Source organism: Bos javanicus, chromosome 13 (genome assembly GCF_032452875.1).
Source record: "Bos javanicus breed banteng chromosome 13, ARS-OSU_banteng_1.0, whole genome shotgun sequence".
Taxonomy (NCBI): domain Eukaryota; kingdom Metazoa; phylum Chordata; class Mammalia; order Artiodactyla; family Bovidae; genus Bos; species Bos javanicus.
The window spans coordinates 52,626,672-52,645,690 of NC_083880.1; the positions used below are offsets into that span (position 1 = coordinate 52,626,672).

Sequence of the window (19,019 nt, forward strand, 5' to 3'; positions counted from 1 at the left end):
TTTAGAATGTAAGTTCCACAAAGGCAGGACATTTTGTCTGTTTTGTCCACTGAAGTTTCCCAAATGCCAAGGACAGTGATTGGTACATGGTTGGCACCTGTAGGCAGAATTTCGGCTTCCATGACCTTCACCCCCTTGTGAATAGCAAAAGGAATTTTGCAGATGTAATTAAGATTACTGACTTTAACCTAGTGAGATTACACTGGATATTTGGAAGGGCCCATACATCACATGAGCCCTTAGAAAAAGAAGAGGAAGGCAGAAGAGTCAGAGAGAGATGTGGCAAAAAAGGAAATCAGAGAAATTAGAATAAGGAGAATCCTCTTTCCTCTGTTGCTGGGGCCCTTCTGGAGGATGCCACATTGGAGAGCAAGAGAAGAAAATGAATTTCTATCAAAAGTCAGTGAACCTGGAAGAGGACCTTGAGTCCCAGGTGGGAGGGAACCATAGCCCTGCTGATACCTTGATCTAGCCTGGTGAGACCCTGAGCAAAGAATCCAGCCACACTATTCTGAACTTGTGACCAACAGGATTGTGAGCTAATAAACTGTCTTAAGCTATTAAATTTGTAGTATTTTGTTAGAGCAGCAATAAAAAAAAAATACAGCATTCACTAGATATTTTTAGAGTGCATGAACATTGAATGAGTGAGTGAGCATCCAAGGAAGACTGCATGAGAAACACATGGATAGGCCTCTCTGTTAAATACTTTGGGTCAAATGCTGGAGCTAGTGAGGGCTGGCTTCTGAGAACTGATTGTTAAATACTCAGAAACTTGGTCCACCAATTATTAAACTGTTGATGACTTGAAACTGGCCATGGTGGGAGTATTTAAACTATGGGAATCAGCAAGTGTTCCACATCAGGGCTTTCCCATGCCAACACCCAAAGAATCAGTTTATCAGCAACCACTGGATAAGACCATACAAGTAGTTGAAGAATTAAATCCATCTCAGCGTGGGTGGAAGAAGACATTGGGTGTCTGGCTGCTGTTGCTCGGGCTCTCCTGCTGGCAACATAACCTACACCACCTCCAAAGTACAAATGCAGGTAGTTGCTACCTGTCAAAGTTACATTCTAACCTGGTTTAATCCCAGGACTGGTTTTATTAGGATGTCTCAATGATGTCCCAATGTTAATGAGGCCATCTGTGTAGCTTCTGGGTCTGGGGTCAAAAGTAGGGCTGTATGGGATTAAGGCTCCTTTGTGGGGTCAGCCCCTGCTCCCCCCAGGCTGCAGTCATTCTGGCAGTGAGTTATCTGTGACTACCAATGACTCCAGGACAACAAAGAATGTTTTCATGAAACTCATATTTTTGTCCTCTTCCTATATTTCACGAGTGGGTAGGGACTCCTAGGCATTCAGGGTTTGTGAGTTTGAATGTGACAACGTTTTAAGATTTGGTAACTTTGGATAAAAAATCTCAAACATAAGAGCCAGATCTTATGCCTGAGCCACTGAACCTGGCACCAAATGCTTCTTTTCTTGACATTCAGACTGTGTCCAGAAACCCAGAGAGCCCTCAGAAGAACAGAGGTCCCTGCTCAGAATTGGATACAAACTCTAAGGATCGTCCACTGCAAACAGACCAAGCAGTCTAACAATTTTGATGGATGCAACAAGCTTTTTTGGATCAGTAAAAGTGTATAAATAATCACAACTAACATTTTTATAGCAAATCCTTTTACATCTGTTATCTGTGATCCATGTGCTTCCTTACTAGAAATAGTAGTTGGTTTATGGAAACACTGGCTCTTGCCCTGCACTTCCCAACTGCTGCAAATCCTCTTTTTTTTTTTTTTTTTGGTCATGTTGTGTGCCTTGCAGGATCTTAGTTCCAAAACCAGGGATTGAACCCATGACTTTGGCAGTGAAATTGTGGAGGTCTAATCACTGGACAACCGGGGGAAGTCCCTGCAAATCTTCCTTCTGTAGGGTGCTCCTGTCCCCTCCTTTTCCCCTCCTTTCAAACGGGGAACTTCATGCAAGCTCATCTCTCCTCTTCCTCAAACCAGATGGTGTGTGAAAAATGAAGCGAAAAGACAAAAGAGATGGGATCCTTTGCTTTGTGTAAAGTTCTAGGGGCCTGAATCTCAAGGTCACTTTTTTTTCAAGGTCACTTTTGACATGTGGTTATCAACCCCTCAGGCCCCTCCAACACTCAGGAGAGGAGGAAGCCATTGAGGCATGGCTTTCCTCAGTAGCCACCCACAGACAGCACTTCAGGAGCCCCTCACATTGCCCTAGAAAGACCCTCCTTGTTGATAAAGTGGCCCAAATAACAGCTTGAAAGACACATCGGGGTGGCCAGTGATTACTGCTGGGAGAAAAGGGGTTTATTGTGTGGCTTTAGTGCCAGAGAGAGCCAGGCAAGATACTGTGCCTCCTGGGGTGGCAGTTTTCATCTAGAAATGGGCCTGATGTTATGAGATTTAAATATGTGGATGCAGACCATGTGAGCACAGTGGTTTCATTTAGCAAGCAGTCACTCTTCTCCTTCTGGGGAAATATCAGCTCCTAAAGTAGACAGCTGATAAAGAGTCTTTGCTAGCACAGGGGGCTGCTGTGAAGGGCCTTCTTCTCCACAGGGGTCTGGACAAGGGACTCAGCAATGCAGCCTTCCACAACAGGGATACTCTGAAGTTGATCCAAAGTATCTCTCAGAGAGACCAGATACATCCAAAAACCCACCGCTGGTGAAGCAGATCAGATTCAAAATCACACTTAATTTTGCAATGCAGAGGTACAAATAGACACAGGGCAGCCTGAGATTGACAGCATCCTTGCAGAGCTTTGCTGTCCCATGCAGAACACTGGGAAAGTGTATGAGTCAGCCAGAAATCCAGAAGACATCTAGATTAAGGTAGGGGACACAGATGGCCAAAGAGAGGTGGCCAGAGATTGGAGATGGCCAGATGTTGAAGGTAATTTGGACTACGCTGGTTTGGTGTCTCCCTTTGGCTCCAAGCGGTTTTTATTTTTCAGTTGTGGAGGCCAAGATCAAACAGATGCTGAACTTACTCTGAGTGGAAACTCAAAGCCAGGCCTAGAGATGTCACTGAATCAATCTAAAGGTACCTGAGGCTAACCAAGCATACCTGACTTCCCATATGTGTTGGTTTTCAACTATGTCAACAGATTTCTTGACATTCTTCCCTTTAAAATGGAGAAATGAATTTTTCTCTCCTTGAATGTGGGCCAAACTCAGCAATGTGCCTCCAAGGAATAGAAAGTGGTAAAAGTGACAACTTATGACTTCTGAGACTAGGACTTCTGAAACTAGGTGTCGTGACTTTCCCCTTGAAATCTCCCTCTTTTGGAGGAAGCTAGCTGTCATGTTATGAGGATACTTAAGCAGCCTATGGAGAGGCCCATATGGAGAGAAACTGGGGCCCCTACTAATAATCAGAACCACCTTGTCATCCATGTATATGAGCAACCTTGGAAGTGGCTTTGCCACCCCCAGTCATCTGAAGGCTGAAGCCCTGACCAACAACTTGACTCAACCTTATGAGAGACTGTCAGGAAGCATTTAACAGGAGGCTTCCTATGTGCTGTTTTGGATCTGTCAGGAATTCTCTGCTCCGTATTAATTCCTGAATATTTAGGAATTAAGAGGAGAGGCAAGCCTCTCCCGGGACTGAGGAATCCAGGCATTTCCTTCATTAGTGTTTCTATACGGTGATAAGTACCCTCTTCCTTCTTGTGAGTTCAGTTCAGTTCAGTTCAGACACTCAGTCGTGTCTGACTCTTTGTGACCCCATGAATTGCAGCACGCCAGGCCTCCCTGTCCATCACCAACTCCCGGAGTTCACTCAGACTCACGTCCATCGAGTCAGTGATGCCATCCAGCCATCTCATCCTCTATCGTCCCTTTCTCCTCCTGCCCCCAATCCCTCCCAGCATCAAAGTCTTTTCCAATGAGTCAGCACTTTGCATGAGGTGGCCAAAGTACTGGAGTTTCAGCTTTAGCATCATTCCTTCCAAAGAAATCCCAGGGCTGATCTCCTTCAGAATGGACTGGTTGGATCTCCTTGCAGTCCAAGGGACTCTCAAGAGTCTTCTCCAACACCACAGTTCAAAAGCATCAATTCTTCGGCCATACGGTAAAAGTGATTGTTTACAAATCTCTCTCTTTAATATGGATTGCCTATGTTTTGTAAGTCTGGAATTTTAATCTTTATCTTTGCTGAGAATAACTACTTTGTAAGACAGTATATATGCCCACACCATGTTGATTAAAACACCTTTGCTCCATCAGAGCTCTGGTCCCCGTGTCTTTCTTTCTTTCTCTCTCTCTCTTTTTCAGGCTGATCCCCTGCAGCGCAGAGGCTCTCTGAGTTCACTTTCCTGTCCGGCTTCTAAGACCCTCTCGAGAAGGTGCTCTGCACCTTCACCCCATCGAGAGGGCGCTTGAGGCCTCCGTGAACAGAGCAAGCCCCGTGCAGGGGCTTTATTGGCTTTCTGTGTAAACGAAGGAATATCAGCCTCTTTCTCTCCTTTACTTTCTTTTCATCGACTCTGGACCACCAAGTTCCGGTCCATTAAAGGACCTCAACAAGAGACTCCAAGTTAGAGCCGCCAGCTAAACTGATCCTGAATTTCTGACTAACAGAAGATAACACATGTTTTTTACTGTTTTCAATTATTAAGTTTTAGGGTAATTTATTACATAGCACTGGAAAATTAATAACCGATAGAATCCAAACCACTGATCTCTTTGGTGCATATACATTTAGGATTGTTCTGTTTGCGTGGTATATTGACCCTTTTATCATTATGTTTTCTTTCTTGCTCAGCTGTGACCAACTCTTTGCGACCCCATGGACTACAGCATGCTGGGTTTCCCTGTCCTTCACTATCTTCTGGAGTTTGCTCAAACTCATATCCACTGAATCAGTGATGCCATCCAACTATCTCATCCTCTGTTGTCCCCTTCTCCTCCTGCCTTTAATCTTTCCCAGCATCAGGGTCTTTTCCAATGAGTTGGCTCTTTACATCAGGTGGCCAAAGTATTGGAGCTTCAGCTTAGCAAGAGTCCTTCCAATGAATATTCAGGGTTGATTTCCTTTAGGATAGACTGGCTTGATCTCTGTCAGGGACTCTCAAGAGTCTTCTCCAGCACCGCAGTTCTAAAGCATCAGTTCTTTGGTGCTCAGCCTTCTTTATGGTCCAACTCTAACATCCTTACATGATGACTGGAAAAAACCATAGCTTTGATATATGGACCTTTGTTGACAAAATAGTATCTCTGCTTTTTAATATGCTGTCTAGGTTGATCATAACTTTTTTTCTAAGGAGCAAGTGTCTTTTAATTTCATGGCAGCAGTCACCATCTGCAGTGATTTTGGATCCCAAGAAAATAAAGTCTGTCACTGTTTCCATTGTTTCCCCATCTATTTGCCATGAAGTGATGGGACTAAAAGCCATGATTTTAGTTTTTTGAATGTTGAGTTTTAAGCCAGCTTTTTACTCTCCTCTTTCACTTTCATCAACAGGCTCTTCAGTTCATCTTCACTTTCATAAGAGTGGTGTCATCTGCATATCCAAGGTTATTGATATTTCTCCCAGCAGTCTTGATTCCAGCTTGTGCTTTATCCAGGCTGGCATTGCCTATGATGTACTCTGCATATAATTAAATAAGCAGTGTGACAATATACAGTCTAGATGTTCTTTCCCAATTTGGAACCAGTCTGTTGTTCCATGTCTGATTCTGTTACTTTTTGAGCTGCCTACAGGTTTCTCAGGAGGCGGTAAGTGTTGGTCACTCAGTCGTGTCCAACTCTTTGCGATCCTATGGACTATAGCCAACCAGGCTCCTCTGTCCATGGGATTCTCCAGGCAAGAATACTGGAGTGGGTTGCCGTTCCCTTCTCCTTGGGAGCTTCCTGACCCAGGGATCGAACCAAGGTCTCCTGCATTGCAGGCAGATACTTTACCGTCTGAGCCACCTGGGAAGCCCAGGTAAGGTGGTATTCCCATCTCTTTAATAATTTTTTATAGTTTCTTGTTATCCACAAAGTCAAAGCCTTTAGTGTAGTAAATAAAGCAGAAGCAGATGTTTTTCTGGAATTCCCCTGCTTTTTCTATGATCCAACAAATGTTGGCAATGTGATATCTTGTTCTTCTGCCTCTTCTAAACTCAGATTGTATACCTGGAAGTTCTCAGTTCACATACTATTGAAGCCTAGCTTGAAGGATTTTGAGCATTACCTTGCTAGCCTGTGAAATGAGTGCAATTGTGCAGTACTTTGAACATTCTGTGGCATTGCCCTTCTTTGGGATTGGAATGAAAATTGACTTTTTCCAGTCCTGTGGCCAGTGCTAAGGCATATTGAATGCAGCACTTTTACAGTATCACCTTTTAGGATTTTAAATAGCTCAGCTGGAATTCCATCACCTCCACTAGCTTTGTTTATAGTGATGCTTCCTAAGGCCCACTTGACCTCACACTCCAGGATGTCTGGCTCTAGATGAGTGATCACACCATCGCAGTTATCTGGGTCATCAAGGTCTTCTTTGTACAGTTCTTCTGTGTATTCTTGCCACCTCTTCTTAATATCTTCTGCTTCTGTTAGGTCCATACCATTTCTGTCCTTTATTGTGCCCATCTTTGCATGAAATGTTCCCTTGGTATCTCTAATTTTCTTGAAGAGATCTCTAGTCTTTCCCATTTTGTTGTTTTCCTCTATTTCTTTACATTGTTCACTTAAGGCTTTCTTATCTCTCCTTGCTATTCTTTAGAACTCTGCATTTAGATGGGTATCTCTCTCCTTTTCCCCCTTTGCCTTTCACTTCTTTTCTCAGTTGTTTGTAAGGCCTCCTCAGACAACCATTTTGCCTTGTTGCATTTCTTTTTCTTGGGGATGGTTTTGATCACTGACTCCAGCACTCTGTCCATAATTTTTCTGGCACTCTATCAGATCTAATTTCTTGAGTCTATTTGTCACTTCTACTGTATAATCATAAGGGATTTTATTTAGGTCATGCAGTTTTCCTGGCCTAGTGGTTTTCCCTACTTTTTTCAATTTAAGTCTGAATTTTGCAATAAGGAGTTCAGTCAGCTCCTGGTTTTGCTTTTGTTGACTGTATAGAGCTTATCCATTTTCAGCTGCAAAGAATATAATCAATCTGATTTTGGTATTGACCATCTGGTGACATCCCTGTGTAGAGTTGTCTCTTGTGTTTTGGGAAGAGGGTGTTTGCTATGACCAGCACATCCTCTTGGTAAAAGTCTGTTAGTTTTTGTCCTGCTTTATTTTGTACTCCAAGGCCAAACTTGCCTGTTGCTCTAGGTATCTCTTGACTTCTTACTTTTGCATTCCAGTCCCCTATGATGAAAAGGACATCTTTTTTTTTTTTTGGTGTTAGTTCTACAAGGTCTTGTAGGTCTTCATAGACTCATTCAACTTCAGCTTCTTTGGCATTAGTGGTTGGGGCATAGACTTGGATTACTGTTATTGAATGGTTTGCTTTGAAATGAATCGAGATCATCCTGTCATTTTTGAGACTGCACCCGAGTGCTGCATTTTGGACTCTTTTGTTGATTAAGAGGACTAGTCCATTTCTTCTAAGGGATTCTTGCCCACAGTTGTACATATGGTCATCTGAATTAAATTTACCCATTCCCGTCCATTTAGTTCACTGATTCCTAAAATGTTGACGTTCACTCTTGCCATCTCATTATATAGTGTCCCTCTATAACCTTGGTGATTTTCTTTGCTCTGAAATTGACTTTGACATTTACATAGCTTCCCTACTTTCTTTTGGTTAATTTTTCATGGTGTATTTTCTGCCATTCTTTACTTGCAGCTTATGTATATCATATTTAAAGTGAGTTTCTTATAGACTGCATGTACTTGGATCATCTTTTAAATCCAGTCTGCCAATCTCTGTCTTTTAATTGATATATTTAGACCACTAACATAATTATTTAGATGTTACAGTTTAAATACAACATTTTATTTCTTGTTTTCTGTTTTTCATTTCTACTTGCCTTCTTCCCTGTCTTCCTGAACATTTTTTTAGAATTCAATTTTGTTTAACCTGCAGTGTTTTTTAGTATATCAATTTGTATAGCCTTTTCAATAGTTGCTCTAGGCATTACTATGTGTCGACCTATATCTGTCGTCCATCTATCTGTTATCTACCTATCTATATGTATTATCAAAACTTATGGATTCATTTTACTAGCTAGAGTGAAGTGTAGAGCCTTATTTCTCTTTATGTCACTTTATCCTACTCATTTATAATGGTCTTAACTATTTTCTCTGCATTTTTGAGAATCACATTAGGTGGTGTTTTCATTTTTGCTTCAACTTTCAAACATAATTTTAAAAATCAAGAGGAGAAGGAAAAAACATGGTATTTCCCAAGATTTTCTCTCTTACCATGTTCTTCCTTCATGATGTTCCAAGATGCCTTCTTTTATCATATCCTTTATTTTTAGAGAACTTTTTTTAGTTATACTTTAGGGTATACCTGGTAACAGATTCTTCTAGTTTTCCTTCATCTGAGAATGTCTTGATTTTTCATTTATTCTTGAAGGATGTTTCTGCTGGATATAGAATTCTGGACTGACAATTCTTTTCACTTAGTACTTCTGTTCTCCATGGTTTCTGATGAGAAATATGCTGTCTTTCTATTTTTTTTTTTTTTTTCTTTAGTAATGCATTGCTTCTCTCAGACTCTTAAAAGTATTCAGAAGTTTGACCATGATGTGTATTAGCATGGATTACTTTGGATTTATCTTACTGGGGTTTTGTTTAACTTCTTGAATACTTAAGTTTTGTCAAATTTGAAAATTTTTCAGTCCTTATATATTTGAAGACTTTTTTTCCAGCCCCACTCTATGTTCTGACAACTCCTTTTTTTCTTTCATATCTAGGGATTTGGAGGAGACACCAAGGTTAGATTTTTTAAAAATAATCCTACATGTCCCTGAGGCTCTATTCACTTTCCCTCCAGGCTGTTTTCTTGCTATTGTTCAGATTGAGTGATCTGTCTTGTTCTATCTTCACTGATAATCTACTCAGTTTTCTCCATTCTGCTGTTGAGCCCATTCAAAAATTTTTAGTTACTATATTTTTTATTTCTAAAATTTCCAGTTCCTCTCTTTTATATCTTCTATTCATTTTCTGAGACTATTTCTTTATTTGTTTTGTGTGTTCATAACTGCTCAGTGAAACATTTTTATGATGATTTCTTTAAAATCTTTGTCAGATAACCCTAACATCTATATAATCTTGATGTTAGCATCTGTTGATTACCTTTTATCATTCAGTTAGAGATCTTTCTGGTTCTTGGTATGATGATTGAGTTTTCAATTGAAGCCTAGACATTTGGGATTTTTTGTTATGCGAGTCTGGATCTTACTTAAATCTTGTGTTTTAGCAGGCCTCTTCTGACACTGCTTCAGTAGGTGAAGGGGGATGCTGCCCAGTTACTTCTAGGTAGAAGTCCAGATTACTCACTTGGCCTCCTTTGACACCTGGAACTGGGCTGGAGCTCCTTGTTACTGGTGAGTCAGGATGGGAGTTCAGGCTTCCACAAGCCTTCTACTCATACCTTCCTGGCTTGAAGGTATAATTTGTTACTGCCTGGTTGCGGTGAAAGTTCATGCTCCCTGTGTGGTCTCCACTGACACCACAGGGAGAGGGAGAGCTTGCTACTACAGTGGATATGAATGTCCCTGCTCCTCACTTGGCTTTCTCTGATAATTTATTGATAAGGGTGTTGGGATATCATGTTAAATCCTGGCAACAGAGGAAATATTGACTTGACTTTTGCTGCCAGGAGTGGGGCTAGAGATGTTTTTTATTTATGGTGTTTGGTTGGAGAAGGATTGTTTTCATTGCTAAGTATTCTGTCTTTTCTGGTCCTTTGGCTAGAAACAGCAGACTTTTCTTGAGGTGTTTTTGTGAGTATCTGTCCATATTTGGGGGCTGCCAGCTTCTCCAATATTCCCAGTATCCAGTTTGGATACATAGACAAAAAGGAAACCTAGAACTTGATGCCCTGTCATCCATTTGACCCTGAGGTCCTTAGCCAGTCTGCTTTCTTCTCTCCACCTTTCTGAGTCTCTTATGTTTGCTTTACACATACTGTCTGGGGTTTCAGTTGTACTTCATGGGAAGACTATGGAGAAGTATGCCTATTGCGTCTTTTTGGAAGTGGAATTCTTCAGATCTCTCTGAAGAGAGCGAGCACTTTGGCTAATTTTCTAGCACATTGGGTTTCTGACAAAGCTGAGTGACACACCTAATTAATTCTATGATTAAAGCAAACATCCCAGACTCAAGGGCACAAGAAACTCATTTACCAACATCATCAGCCTGCCTTGTGCCATTATTGATGTGCATCACTAGTGAAGTCTCCTCTGATTCACTTTTGTTCCCCATCCTCATTTCTCAGGGTTTAGCACAGTGTCTGGCACAAGATGTTCAACCATTAATAATAGCAATAACTACTATCTATTAATTGTACATTACATGCTGGGCCCTTAAATAAATATTTTGAATTTGTCAAAATAACTCTGAAGGTAGATAATATTATTCCTAATTTACAAAAAAGGCTGTGAGGCTCAGAAAGTTTAAGGGAAGGAAGCCAGCCTGAGGGGGATTGAATAGCTAGTCAAATCACCCAGATATGGTAGAAGTGTGAATGCAGGCTTGCCCCAGTTCACTGCTGCTGCTTTTTATCCCTTACCACCCTTCTTCAATTGTCTACAACAAGTATGCCAAAGTCAGCCAGCTGCCTGAGTCGGCCAGAGACTGGGGTCCCCACACCATTGCTTCTAAAAAAAGATGTAGTCTGGGGATGCTATCTGCAGATCTGCAGTTGAAGACTTTATGCCAGAAGAGGAAATCATACAGGAGGCAAAGGGTGTATTCTAGAATGTCTAGGAATTCTAGAGAGGCAATTATAATTTAAGAGTGCAAGTTCTGGAGCCAGAATTCCTTAGTTCAAATTCTGGCCAGGCCTCTAAACTCACTGTGTGGCCTGGAAAAATTATTAGATTGCTCTGTGTCTCAGTTTGCCATCAGTAAAATGGGGACAATAACAATAGTATCTACATCAGAGGGTGATTAGGAAGATTAAATGAATTTTTACACATCCAGGCTCAGAACAATATCTGGCACATAGGGAGCATGCAGCAAATGTTGGCAAAATATAACAAAGAAAGAAATTAAAAGATGAATAAGACACAGCTTTGCAAACTAGAGCAGCCAGTCAAGTGAGGGATAGGGCCTTAAGGCTCAGAGAAGTGGTAACTAACTCAGCCTGAATGCAGGTAGGATCAGTAGGGACTTCCCTGCAGAGGCAACACTTGGCCTGAGTCTCAAAAGGTAGGACCTAGCCAGGTGGGCAAGGCAGAGGCATTACTGGAGCTGAGACCCAGAGGCTGGAGAGCCTGAGACTTGAGTCTGGGATAGGGAGCCTTGCAAGAGGGAAGAGGAAGGCGGGCAGGCTGGAGGGAAGAGATCACTATTGTCAGGAGGACTTGCTCCAGTGGGAGAGATGAGAGTCCTTTCAGCTTCTCGGGCCTTAGCCACTTCCCACACTGACCACGAGCAGGAACTCTGCCCCCAGGCCTGGAGGAGATACAGACTTCTCCTCTGGGCAGCTCAGGGATGTTCATGGTCCCTGAGAGTTCCAGTCAGCTGGCTATCTCATTTCCATAAACAGCAAGGTTGCTCTTTTTCCACTGTTAATAAAAGATGTGTCCCAGTGACACTTGAGTGGGGATGAGGTTCTGTTAGAGAGACAGATGGAAGGAGGAAGAACTTGGCCCTGGGGGAGCAGGAAGAAGAGACTCAGAAAAAGGGAGCTGGCAAGGCAGACAGCCCACTGCCTGAAGCTGTACCTACCGCTTAAACTGTTGCTACCTGTGACTACCTGCTGCAGCTGCTAAGTCGCTTCAGACGTGTCTGACTCTGTGCGACCCCATAGACGGCAGCCCACCAGGCTCCCCCGTCCCTGGGATTCTCCAGGCAGAACACTGGTGTGGGTTGCCATTTCCTTCTCCAATGCATGAAAGTGAAAAGTGAAAGTGAAGTTGCTCAGTTGTGTCCGACTCTTAGCGACGCCATGGACTGCAGCCTACCAGGCTCCTCTGTCCATGGGATTTCCTAGGCAAGAGTACTGGAGTGGGTTGCCATTGCCTTCTCTGTGTGACTACCTAAGTTTAAATAAGTTAAAATAAAACATAAATTCAGTTTCTCAGTTGCGCTATTTTCTAAGTGCTTACTAGCTACATGTGACTGGTGGCTACTCTATTGGCACAGAGTTAGAACATTTCCATTATCTCAGAAAGTTCTGTTGGTCAGCACTGGCCTGGAGGCACTGCGGGGAGGCATTTCTTCCAGCAACTGACTTTGAGAGAAGGTAATATTCTCAGGGCAGTGGCGGGTGTGTTCGGTTGCTCAGTCATGTTCGACTCTTTGTAACCCCATGGACTGCCAGGCTCCTCTGTCCATGTCATTTTTCAGACAAGAATACTGGAGTGGGTTGCCATATCCCCTTCCAGGGGATCTCCTGACCCAGGGATAGAACCCACATCTCCTGCATTGGCAGGCAGATTCTTTATCATGGCACCACCTGGGGAGCCCTCAACACAGTGGAGTAAGCTCTATTTACCAGATTACTTGTCAGGGCCGGACCCCATTTGCACAGCCAACATCCTTGCTGTGCCTTGGAGACACAAACAGAGAGGCTGAAGGTCAAAATACGGCTGCCAAATTGTTCTGTGATAAAGGGTGAGCCATTTGAGCAATGAGGAAACTCAGGTGTGAGAAGAGCTGAGAAAAATAATAGCTTTATATAGAGGGAACGAGGAAGGGAGTCACCCAATCTTATGGCAGAAAGATTGAGGCAGGACTTGGGGGAAGACAGTAAAATCAGATTATAGTTTTCTAGTAGAAACATCCTGCTCTTCTTTCAAAACTGCAGCAGAGACTGAAGAGCCATAAAATGAGTGATGAGCTGGCCGGTCATATGGAAACCAGGGAAGCAGCTGAGCTGAAAATAGAATTCAGGGGCATGGGCACGAGGCCAGGCAATATTTATGGAGCGTCACTGCAAGCTTGGCCCCATGTTAGGCCTCCGGGACACAAGTGTAGCTAAGACAGCCCATCCCCCTGTTCTCCACACTGCAAGGGTGAGTGTGTGACAAGGGGAGAGATTCTGGTGCTTAGAGAACACAAGAGAGGTAGGAACTTGTTGAGGCGGGGGATCATAATTGCCCCCCACCCCACCACCACCACCAAGGAAGGCATGGGCTTCCCTGGTGGCTCAGATGGTAAAGAATCTGCCTGCAATGAGGGAGACCCAGGTTCGATCCCTGGGTCAGGAAGATCCCCTGGAGGAGGGAATGGCAACCCACTCCAGTATTCTTGCCTGGAGAATTCCATGGACAGAGGAGCCTGGCAGGCTACAGTCCATTGGGTCTCAAAGAGTTGGACATGACTGAGCAATTAACACACACACACATACAAAGAAGGCATGTCTGTTTAGTTGTGAGGGAAGCGCAGAAGCCACCAGATGGGGTGGGGTGTGAGACAAAGGGGTGACGAGGCAGTGGAGGCAGGGTGTAGCCCAAGGGCCATGATCCTCCTTGTCTCCTACTAGGCCTGGCTCGGTGCTAACCAACAGCAGGGCCAGTGGCCAGTCATGTGCTGGGGACAGGGGGACCGAAGCAGGGTGGAAGGGTGAACCCCCATTCTTGTTGAGCTCTTTTAGGTGGAGAGGAGAGGAGAAGGGATTCCCAAGCCCATTAGAGGAGCTGAGCCTTCTCAACTGGGAGAGCCCTGGCCAACTGCCACCCCTCACCTGAGCTCTGCCAGCTTCCTCGCCATGGGCCAGGGCTTGCTCCGCATGCTGGCGATCAGCTTCTTCTTATCTTCCACCTGCTCCAAGATACGGGCCAGTTCCTCCTCAGACAGAGACTCCCCACTGGAGGTGCTGGAGGCCACGGAGGATGACCTGGAGCAGAGGCGGGGTGGAGTGGAGGAGAGTGGGGAGGAGGGCGGGGTCCTCGGGGATTCTGTGGGATGCAAGGAGCCCCACAGAATGCTGAGATGCTCCCAGCTGCCACCTTGCACAGGCCTGCCCTGCTCAGAACCCTCTGTGACTTCACCCATCTGGCAGAGGAGGCCACTACTCTTCCTGCAGCCTGGAGTGCCTTGAGGGCTGCATCTCCAAACTCCATGCCTCTGAATCCTACCCACACAGACATCCTCACTTGCGTAGGGTTGCCCAATGGAAACGTATCATAATTTTAAACTTTCTAGTGGCTATATTATAAAATAACATGAATATATTATTAATAATTTTAATAATACACTTCATTTAACCCAATATATTAAAATTTTATAGTTTAAACATATAATCAGTGAAAAAATTATTAATGAGACAATTTACATCCTTTTTGTTCTGTCTTCAAAATCCAGTGTTCACCTTGTACTCACTGTCAATTCAGACATGAAATTTTCATTGAACATATTTAATCTGTATTTGGATTTCATAAAATTTAGTTGAAAGAGTAGATTCACATATTTAAATTGTTTTAGACATACTTAGAACTTTTCTCATAAATGAATCAAGTGATAGAATATCATTTTCCTTTGATGTTCACATCTGCACTGATGAAACTGTCTTTTTTTGAGGGAAGAAATGCTTTGGTTTCAAAATTAAATCAACCTCAAAACTACATCTGTCCAAGTAAATTTACTAATTCTTGGTGTGTGTGTGTGTGTGCGTGCGTGTGTGCATTCAGTGCGTCCAACTCTTTACAACCCTTTGGACTGTAGCCCACCAGGCTCCCCTGTCCATGGGATTTTTCAGGCAAGAATACAGGAGTGGGTTGCCATTTCCTCCTCCAGGGGATCTTCCTGACCCAGAATTGAACCTGTATCGCCTGCATTTCAGAAGGTTTCTTTACCTGCTGAGCCATTGGGCAAGGCTAATTCTTGTTTTAACTCAGTAGTATTAACATCAGATTAAAGTTAAATTGAATTAAAAGTTCAGTTCCTCAGTTGTAGCAGCCACATTTCAAATGCCCAACATGTGGCTAGTGACTGCTGTATGGGACAGCACAGCTGCAGAACCCTTCCAGCTGGAGGGTGTGAGGACCCTCACCATCTGACAAAGACTGTGCGCTCAGTTGCCACAAAATCCAAGTTCTTGTCTGTGTGGCTCACAGCCTCCTTCACTCATAAAAACAGTGACTCTCAGCTGAGTTGGCAGCAACTGACAGAGGGTAAGGGAGGGGCTGGAGAAGGGTTCTCCTGGGCAGCCTGCTTAGCAAGTCATAATTGGAAATATCAGGATGTGGACTTGGGTTACCATGGGCTTTAGAGACCAGTTTGCAGCAGACTCTGTGAGTTTAGCTTCTGATCAACTCCTGAGGAGCAAGGAGCGGTCATAGGAATGAGGTGGAGAGGAGGGACCCTAGCTCTTGAATGCTAGGAAGCCTAGAGCACAGGGGCTTTCTGCCATGCCTCACGCACACCCCAGGACATCTGCCCTTGAGTTTCTGTATAAGGTGTTCCCTCAGTTTGGGTGGTGGTGGAGGTGCGACATTCAGTCACTGTTCAAATTCCATCTGGTCTTCCAAGTCTTACTGAAATGTTTACCTTCTCCATAGAGGAACCCCAGCCTCCCAGCAGTACACTCTTCATCAAATCCTTTCTGGTATACATATTGCTTTCTCTTTTGTGCTATGATGATGGCTCAGACCGTAAAGAATCTGCCTGAAATATGCAGGAGACCCAGGTTTGAATGCTGGATCTGGAAGATCCCCTGGAGAAGGGAATGACTGCCCACTCCAGTATTCTTGCCTGGAGAAGTCCATGGACAGAGGAGCCTGGTGGGTTACAGTCCATGGGGTCTCAAAGAGTCGGACACAGCTGAGCAATTAACACTCGTGCTATGATAGCTGATAACCCTGTCTTATTTCCCATGTCAGACTGTCAGCCTCTGGGGAAGAAGGCTGGATATTTTTCATCTCTATGCCCTGCTATGGCATGAAGCTGAAAATTGCACAATTGAGTCCTTATCCCTTACTTTGCATCTGTCTTCCAGACAGGAGACTTCCCTGGTGGCTCAGATGGCAAAAGCCTCTGCCTACAATGCAGGAGATCTGGGTTCGATTCCTGGGTTGGGAAGATCCCCTGGAGAAGGAAATGGCAACCCAATCCAGTATTCTTGCCTGGAAAATTCCATGGACAGAGGAGGCTGGTAGGCTACAGTCCATGGGGTTGCAAAGAGTCCGACACGACTGGGTGACTTCACTTTCACTTTTCACTTTCATGCATTGGAGAAGGAAATGGCAACCCACTCCAGTGTTCTTGCCTGGAGAATCCCAGGGACGGGGGAGCCTGGTGGGCTGCCATCTATGGGGTCACACAGAGTTGGACATGACTGAAGTGACTTAGCAGCAGCAGCAGCAGGGACAACCAGACAATAAACAAAAGCCCTAAGGGAGCCAGGAATGGCTGGTAGGGGTGATGGAAGAAATCAGTGGCCCCTTTTGAGGGCCTTAATTTCCCCTCTGTAAAGTTGGAGATGTACAGTGGAACACCTGAGTGAGAGTGTGGGCAAATAAGGTTTATTAGAAATGGGTGGAAGGAGTATCAACTCTTTGCCATAATCCTAGTATCTGTTTCCAAAGCCTCTTCACCCATTATCAATGGGGATTCTTAAAACATCCTCAGAAGTGATGCAAAGTAAAGTGGAAGAGGGAGGCAAAGAGAGGGAGATGGTTCATCAAAATTGGTAGCAAAAAAATGAAACTAAAATCCCAACCTGTTGATTCCATACACCGACTCTATCAATTAACCCCCCGTGTGCCAATGCTAATAGAACAAAGGAAATACAGCAAATAAACCCCCTAATCCTGGAATTTCAGAGCTGATGGGACTCTTGAAGTTCTTCTAGATCAAAACCATATTTCACAGAAGAGGATGCAGGTCAGGTTGGGAAACGGCATGCTTAAGCCCTCTTATGACTCCTAAATTCAATTTTAATTTTTAATTTCCAATTTTAACTAGAAATTTAAAAATTTTAATTTTTAATAATTAATTTTAGATTTCTCTCAGCTCCTCTTCAAGAGCTGTAGTGAGTCACCACTACAGCTGAAATTCAGGAGATTTGGGATCTTGTCCCACCATGCCGCTGTGTCACCTCCCCATTCACAGCCTCCGCTTGCACCTGCCCTACTGGAGGGGTTGGGACAACAGTGCGCAGGGCCACTCCACCTGGGATGAGTGTGATCCTCATCCAGGTTGGCCCCAGCGGTGAGCCGGGCAGGGACGAAGGTAGAGGCAGAGGGAGGCTGGAGAGAGCAAGGGCCGTCCATTCGTGGGAGGGGGTAGGGAGGATGGCACCTGACCCTTACAAGGGAGGGAGCAGGGCTGGCAGGAGGGAGAGGGCGCATTGAAACGCGCCTGAAGTCGGGTCACAACACACCTGTGTTTCTTCAGCTGCTTCCACATCTCTTCCTTCCTCCGGACCTCCTTTTCCTTCTTTGAAGGAGCTCTCTGCTCCCTGAGGGAAGCCCTCCCATCCTTCCTCCTCCCTCGGCAGGTCTTCTCTGCTGACCCCCGCTCCCGGTCCCCCAGCAGCTCCCGGCGTCCCCTGCGCTCTGCCTGCTTCCTCCGAGGAGACCCGGACCCTGGGCTGCCCCCGGCCCGCTCCTTCTGGCCTGGCTGGGCTCTGCGCGGAACTGGCGCCTTCTCGGCTCTATGAGGCCGCTTCATCGAGGGGCTCCTCCTGGACCTGTCACCTGCAAGGGCAGAGAATAAGTAGTTCTGGCCTCAGGGGCCTCCTCCCCAGGAAAGTGCCCCCAGCAGTGAGAAGTCGGTGGTCCAGTGGCTACGACTCCTCCTTACAACCAGGAAGCCCGGTTGGATCCTTGGTCAGGGAACTAGATCTCACCTGTCACACTAAGAGTTAGCATGGCAACTAAAAGATCTTTCAGCCCACAACTAAGACCTGGTGCAGCCAAAATAAATAAATATGTTTTTTAAAAATAGATGCTTCCTGGAGCTTACTGGCTCCAAAGGCTCTTTCAGATAAAGCCTCTGGTCTGAGGTGAGAGCTAAGGTCTCTCTCCCTGAGCAGCAGGCACTCCCACACTCTCATCTAAACCTCAGCTAAAGACCCAGGCCTTCCTCTGCTTGGGGTGCGGTCCACTGGGGTCACAGCTGAGTCCTCTGCTTCTGCCCAGGACCAAGGCCAAGCATGGGCCTCTGTTTGGTAAGGCTGGACCACTGGCCTGCTGGCTCCACTCTCCAGGGGCTGTCCCCTTATGTGTCCTGCCTGGCATGAGAGACAGGGCAGGTGCCAGAGCCTATCCTGCTCCTCAGCACTGCCCCAACCTTGATGCTGTTATTTTATTTTTTGATGCTGTTATTTTAAACTACTACTTTATAACACCGGCAAAAGGCTCTTGCTTGGAAAATCCCATGGACGGAGGAGCCTGTTAGGCTGCAATCCATGGGGTCGCTAAGAGTTGGACACGACTGAGCGACTTCACTTTCACTTTTCACTTTCATGCATTGGAGAAGGAAATGGCAACCCACTCCAGTGTTCTTGCCTGGAGAATCCCAGGGACGGGGAGCCTGGTGGGCTGCCGTCTATGGGGTCGCACAGAGTCGGACACGACTGAAGTGACTTAGCATAAACAGAATCTGCTCTACAGTGTGATCTTTCTGCAACAGCTTGCCCAACTCCTTGTTTAAGAACAACTATCCTATCTGGGCATTTACAACATTAAACACAGGAAAAATTGTAATTAGATTCTAGTATTAATAAGCAGCCTCTCCATCACTTACTAGCAGGATGTCTGAGCCAGTCACTTAACCTCTCTGGGCCTCAGCTCATCTCTAACATGGGGATGTTACCTCTCCAACAGCTTGTTAATGAACATGACACAGTGACTGACATCTGAGAACAGGCATCATTACTCTGATACTCTTATCCAGAAATAAGATCTTCTTACTTGTAAAAAGAACACA

The 19,019-nt window shown here is 44.7% G+C and overlaps 1 protein-coding gene across 1 annotated transcript in view; it reads right to left on the reverse strand.

Annotated features, from left to right (window-relative positions):
• TMC2 (transmembrane channel like 2) overlaps positions 1-19,019 on the reverse strand; it is a 97,516-nt gene that overhangs the window by 58,472 nt on the left and 20,025 nt on the right. The window contains exons 2-3 of the mRNA XM_061436760.1: positions 17,470-17,785; positions 13,831-13,983 (exon numbers count right to left, since the gene is read on the reverse strand). Of these exons, the coding sequence (XP_061292744.1) occupies positions 13,831-13,983; positions 17,470-17,759 (443 nt within the window). The 5' untranslated portion in view covers positions 17,760-17,785. The remainder of the gene's footprint in view (positions 1-13,830; positions 13,984-17,469; positions 17,786-19,019) is intronic.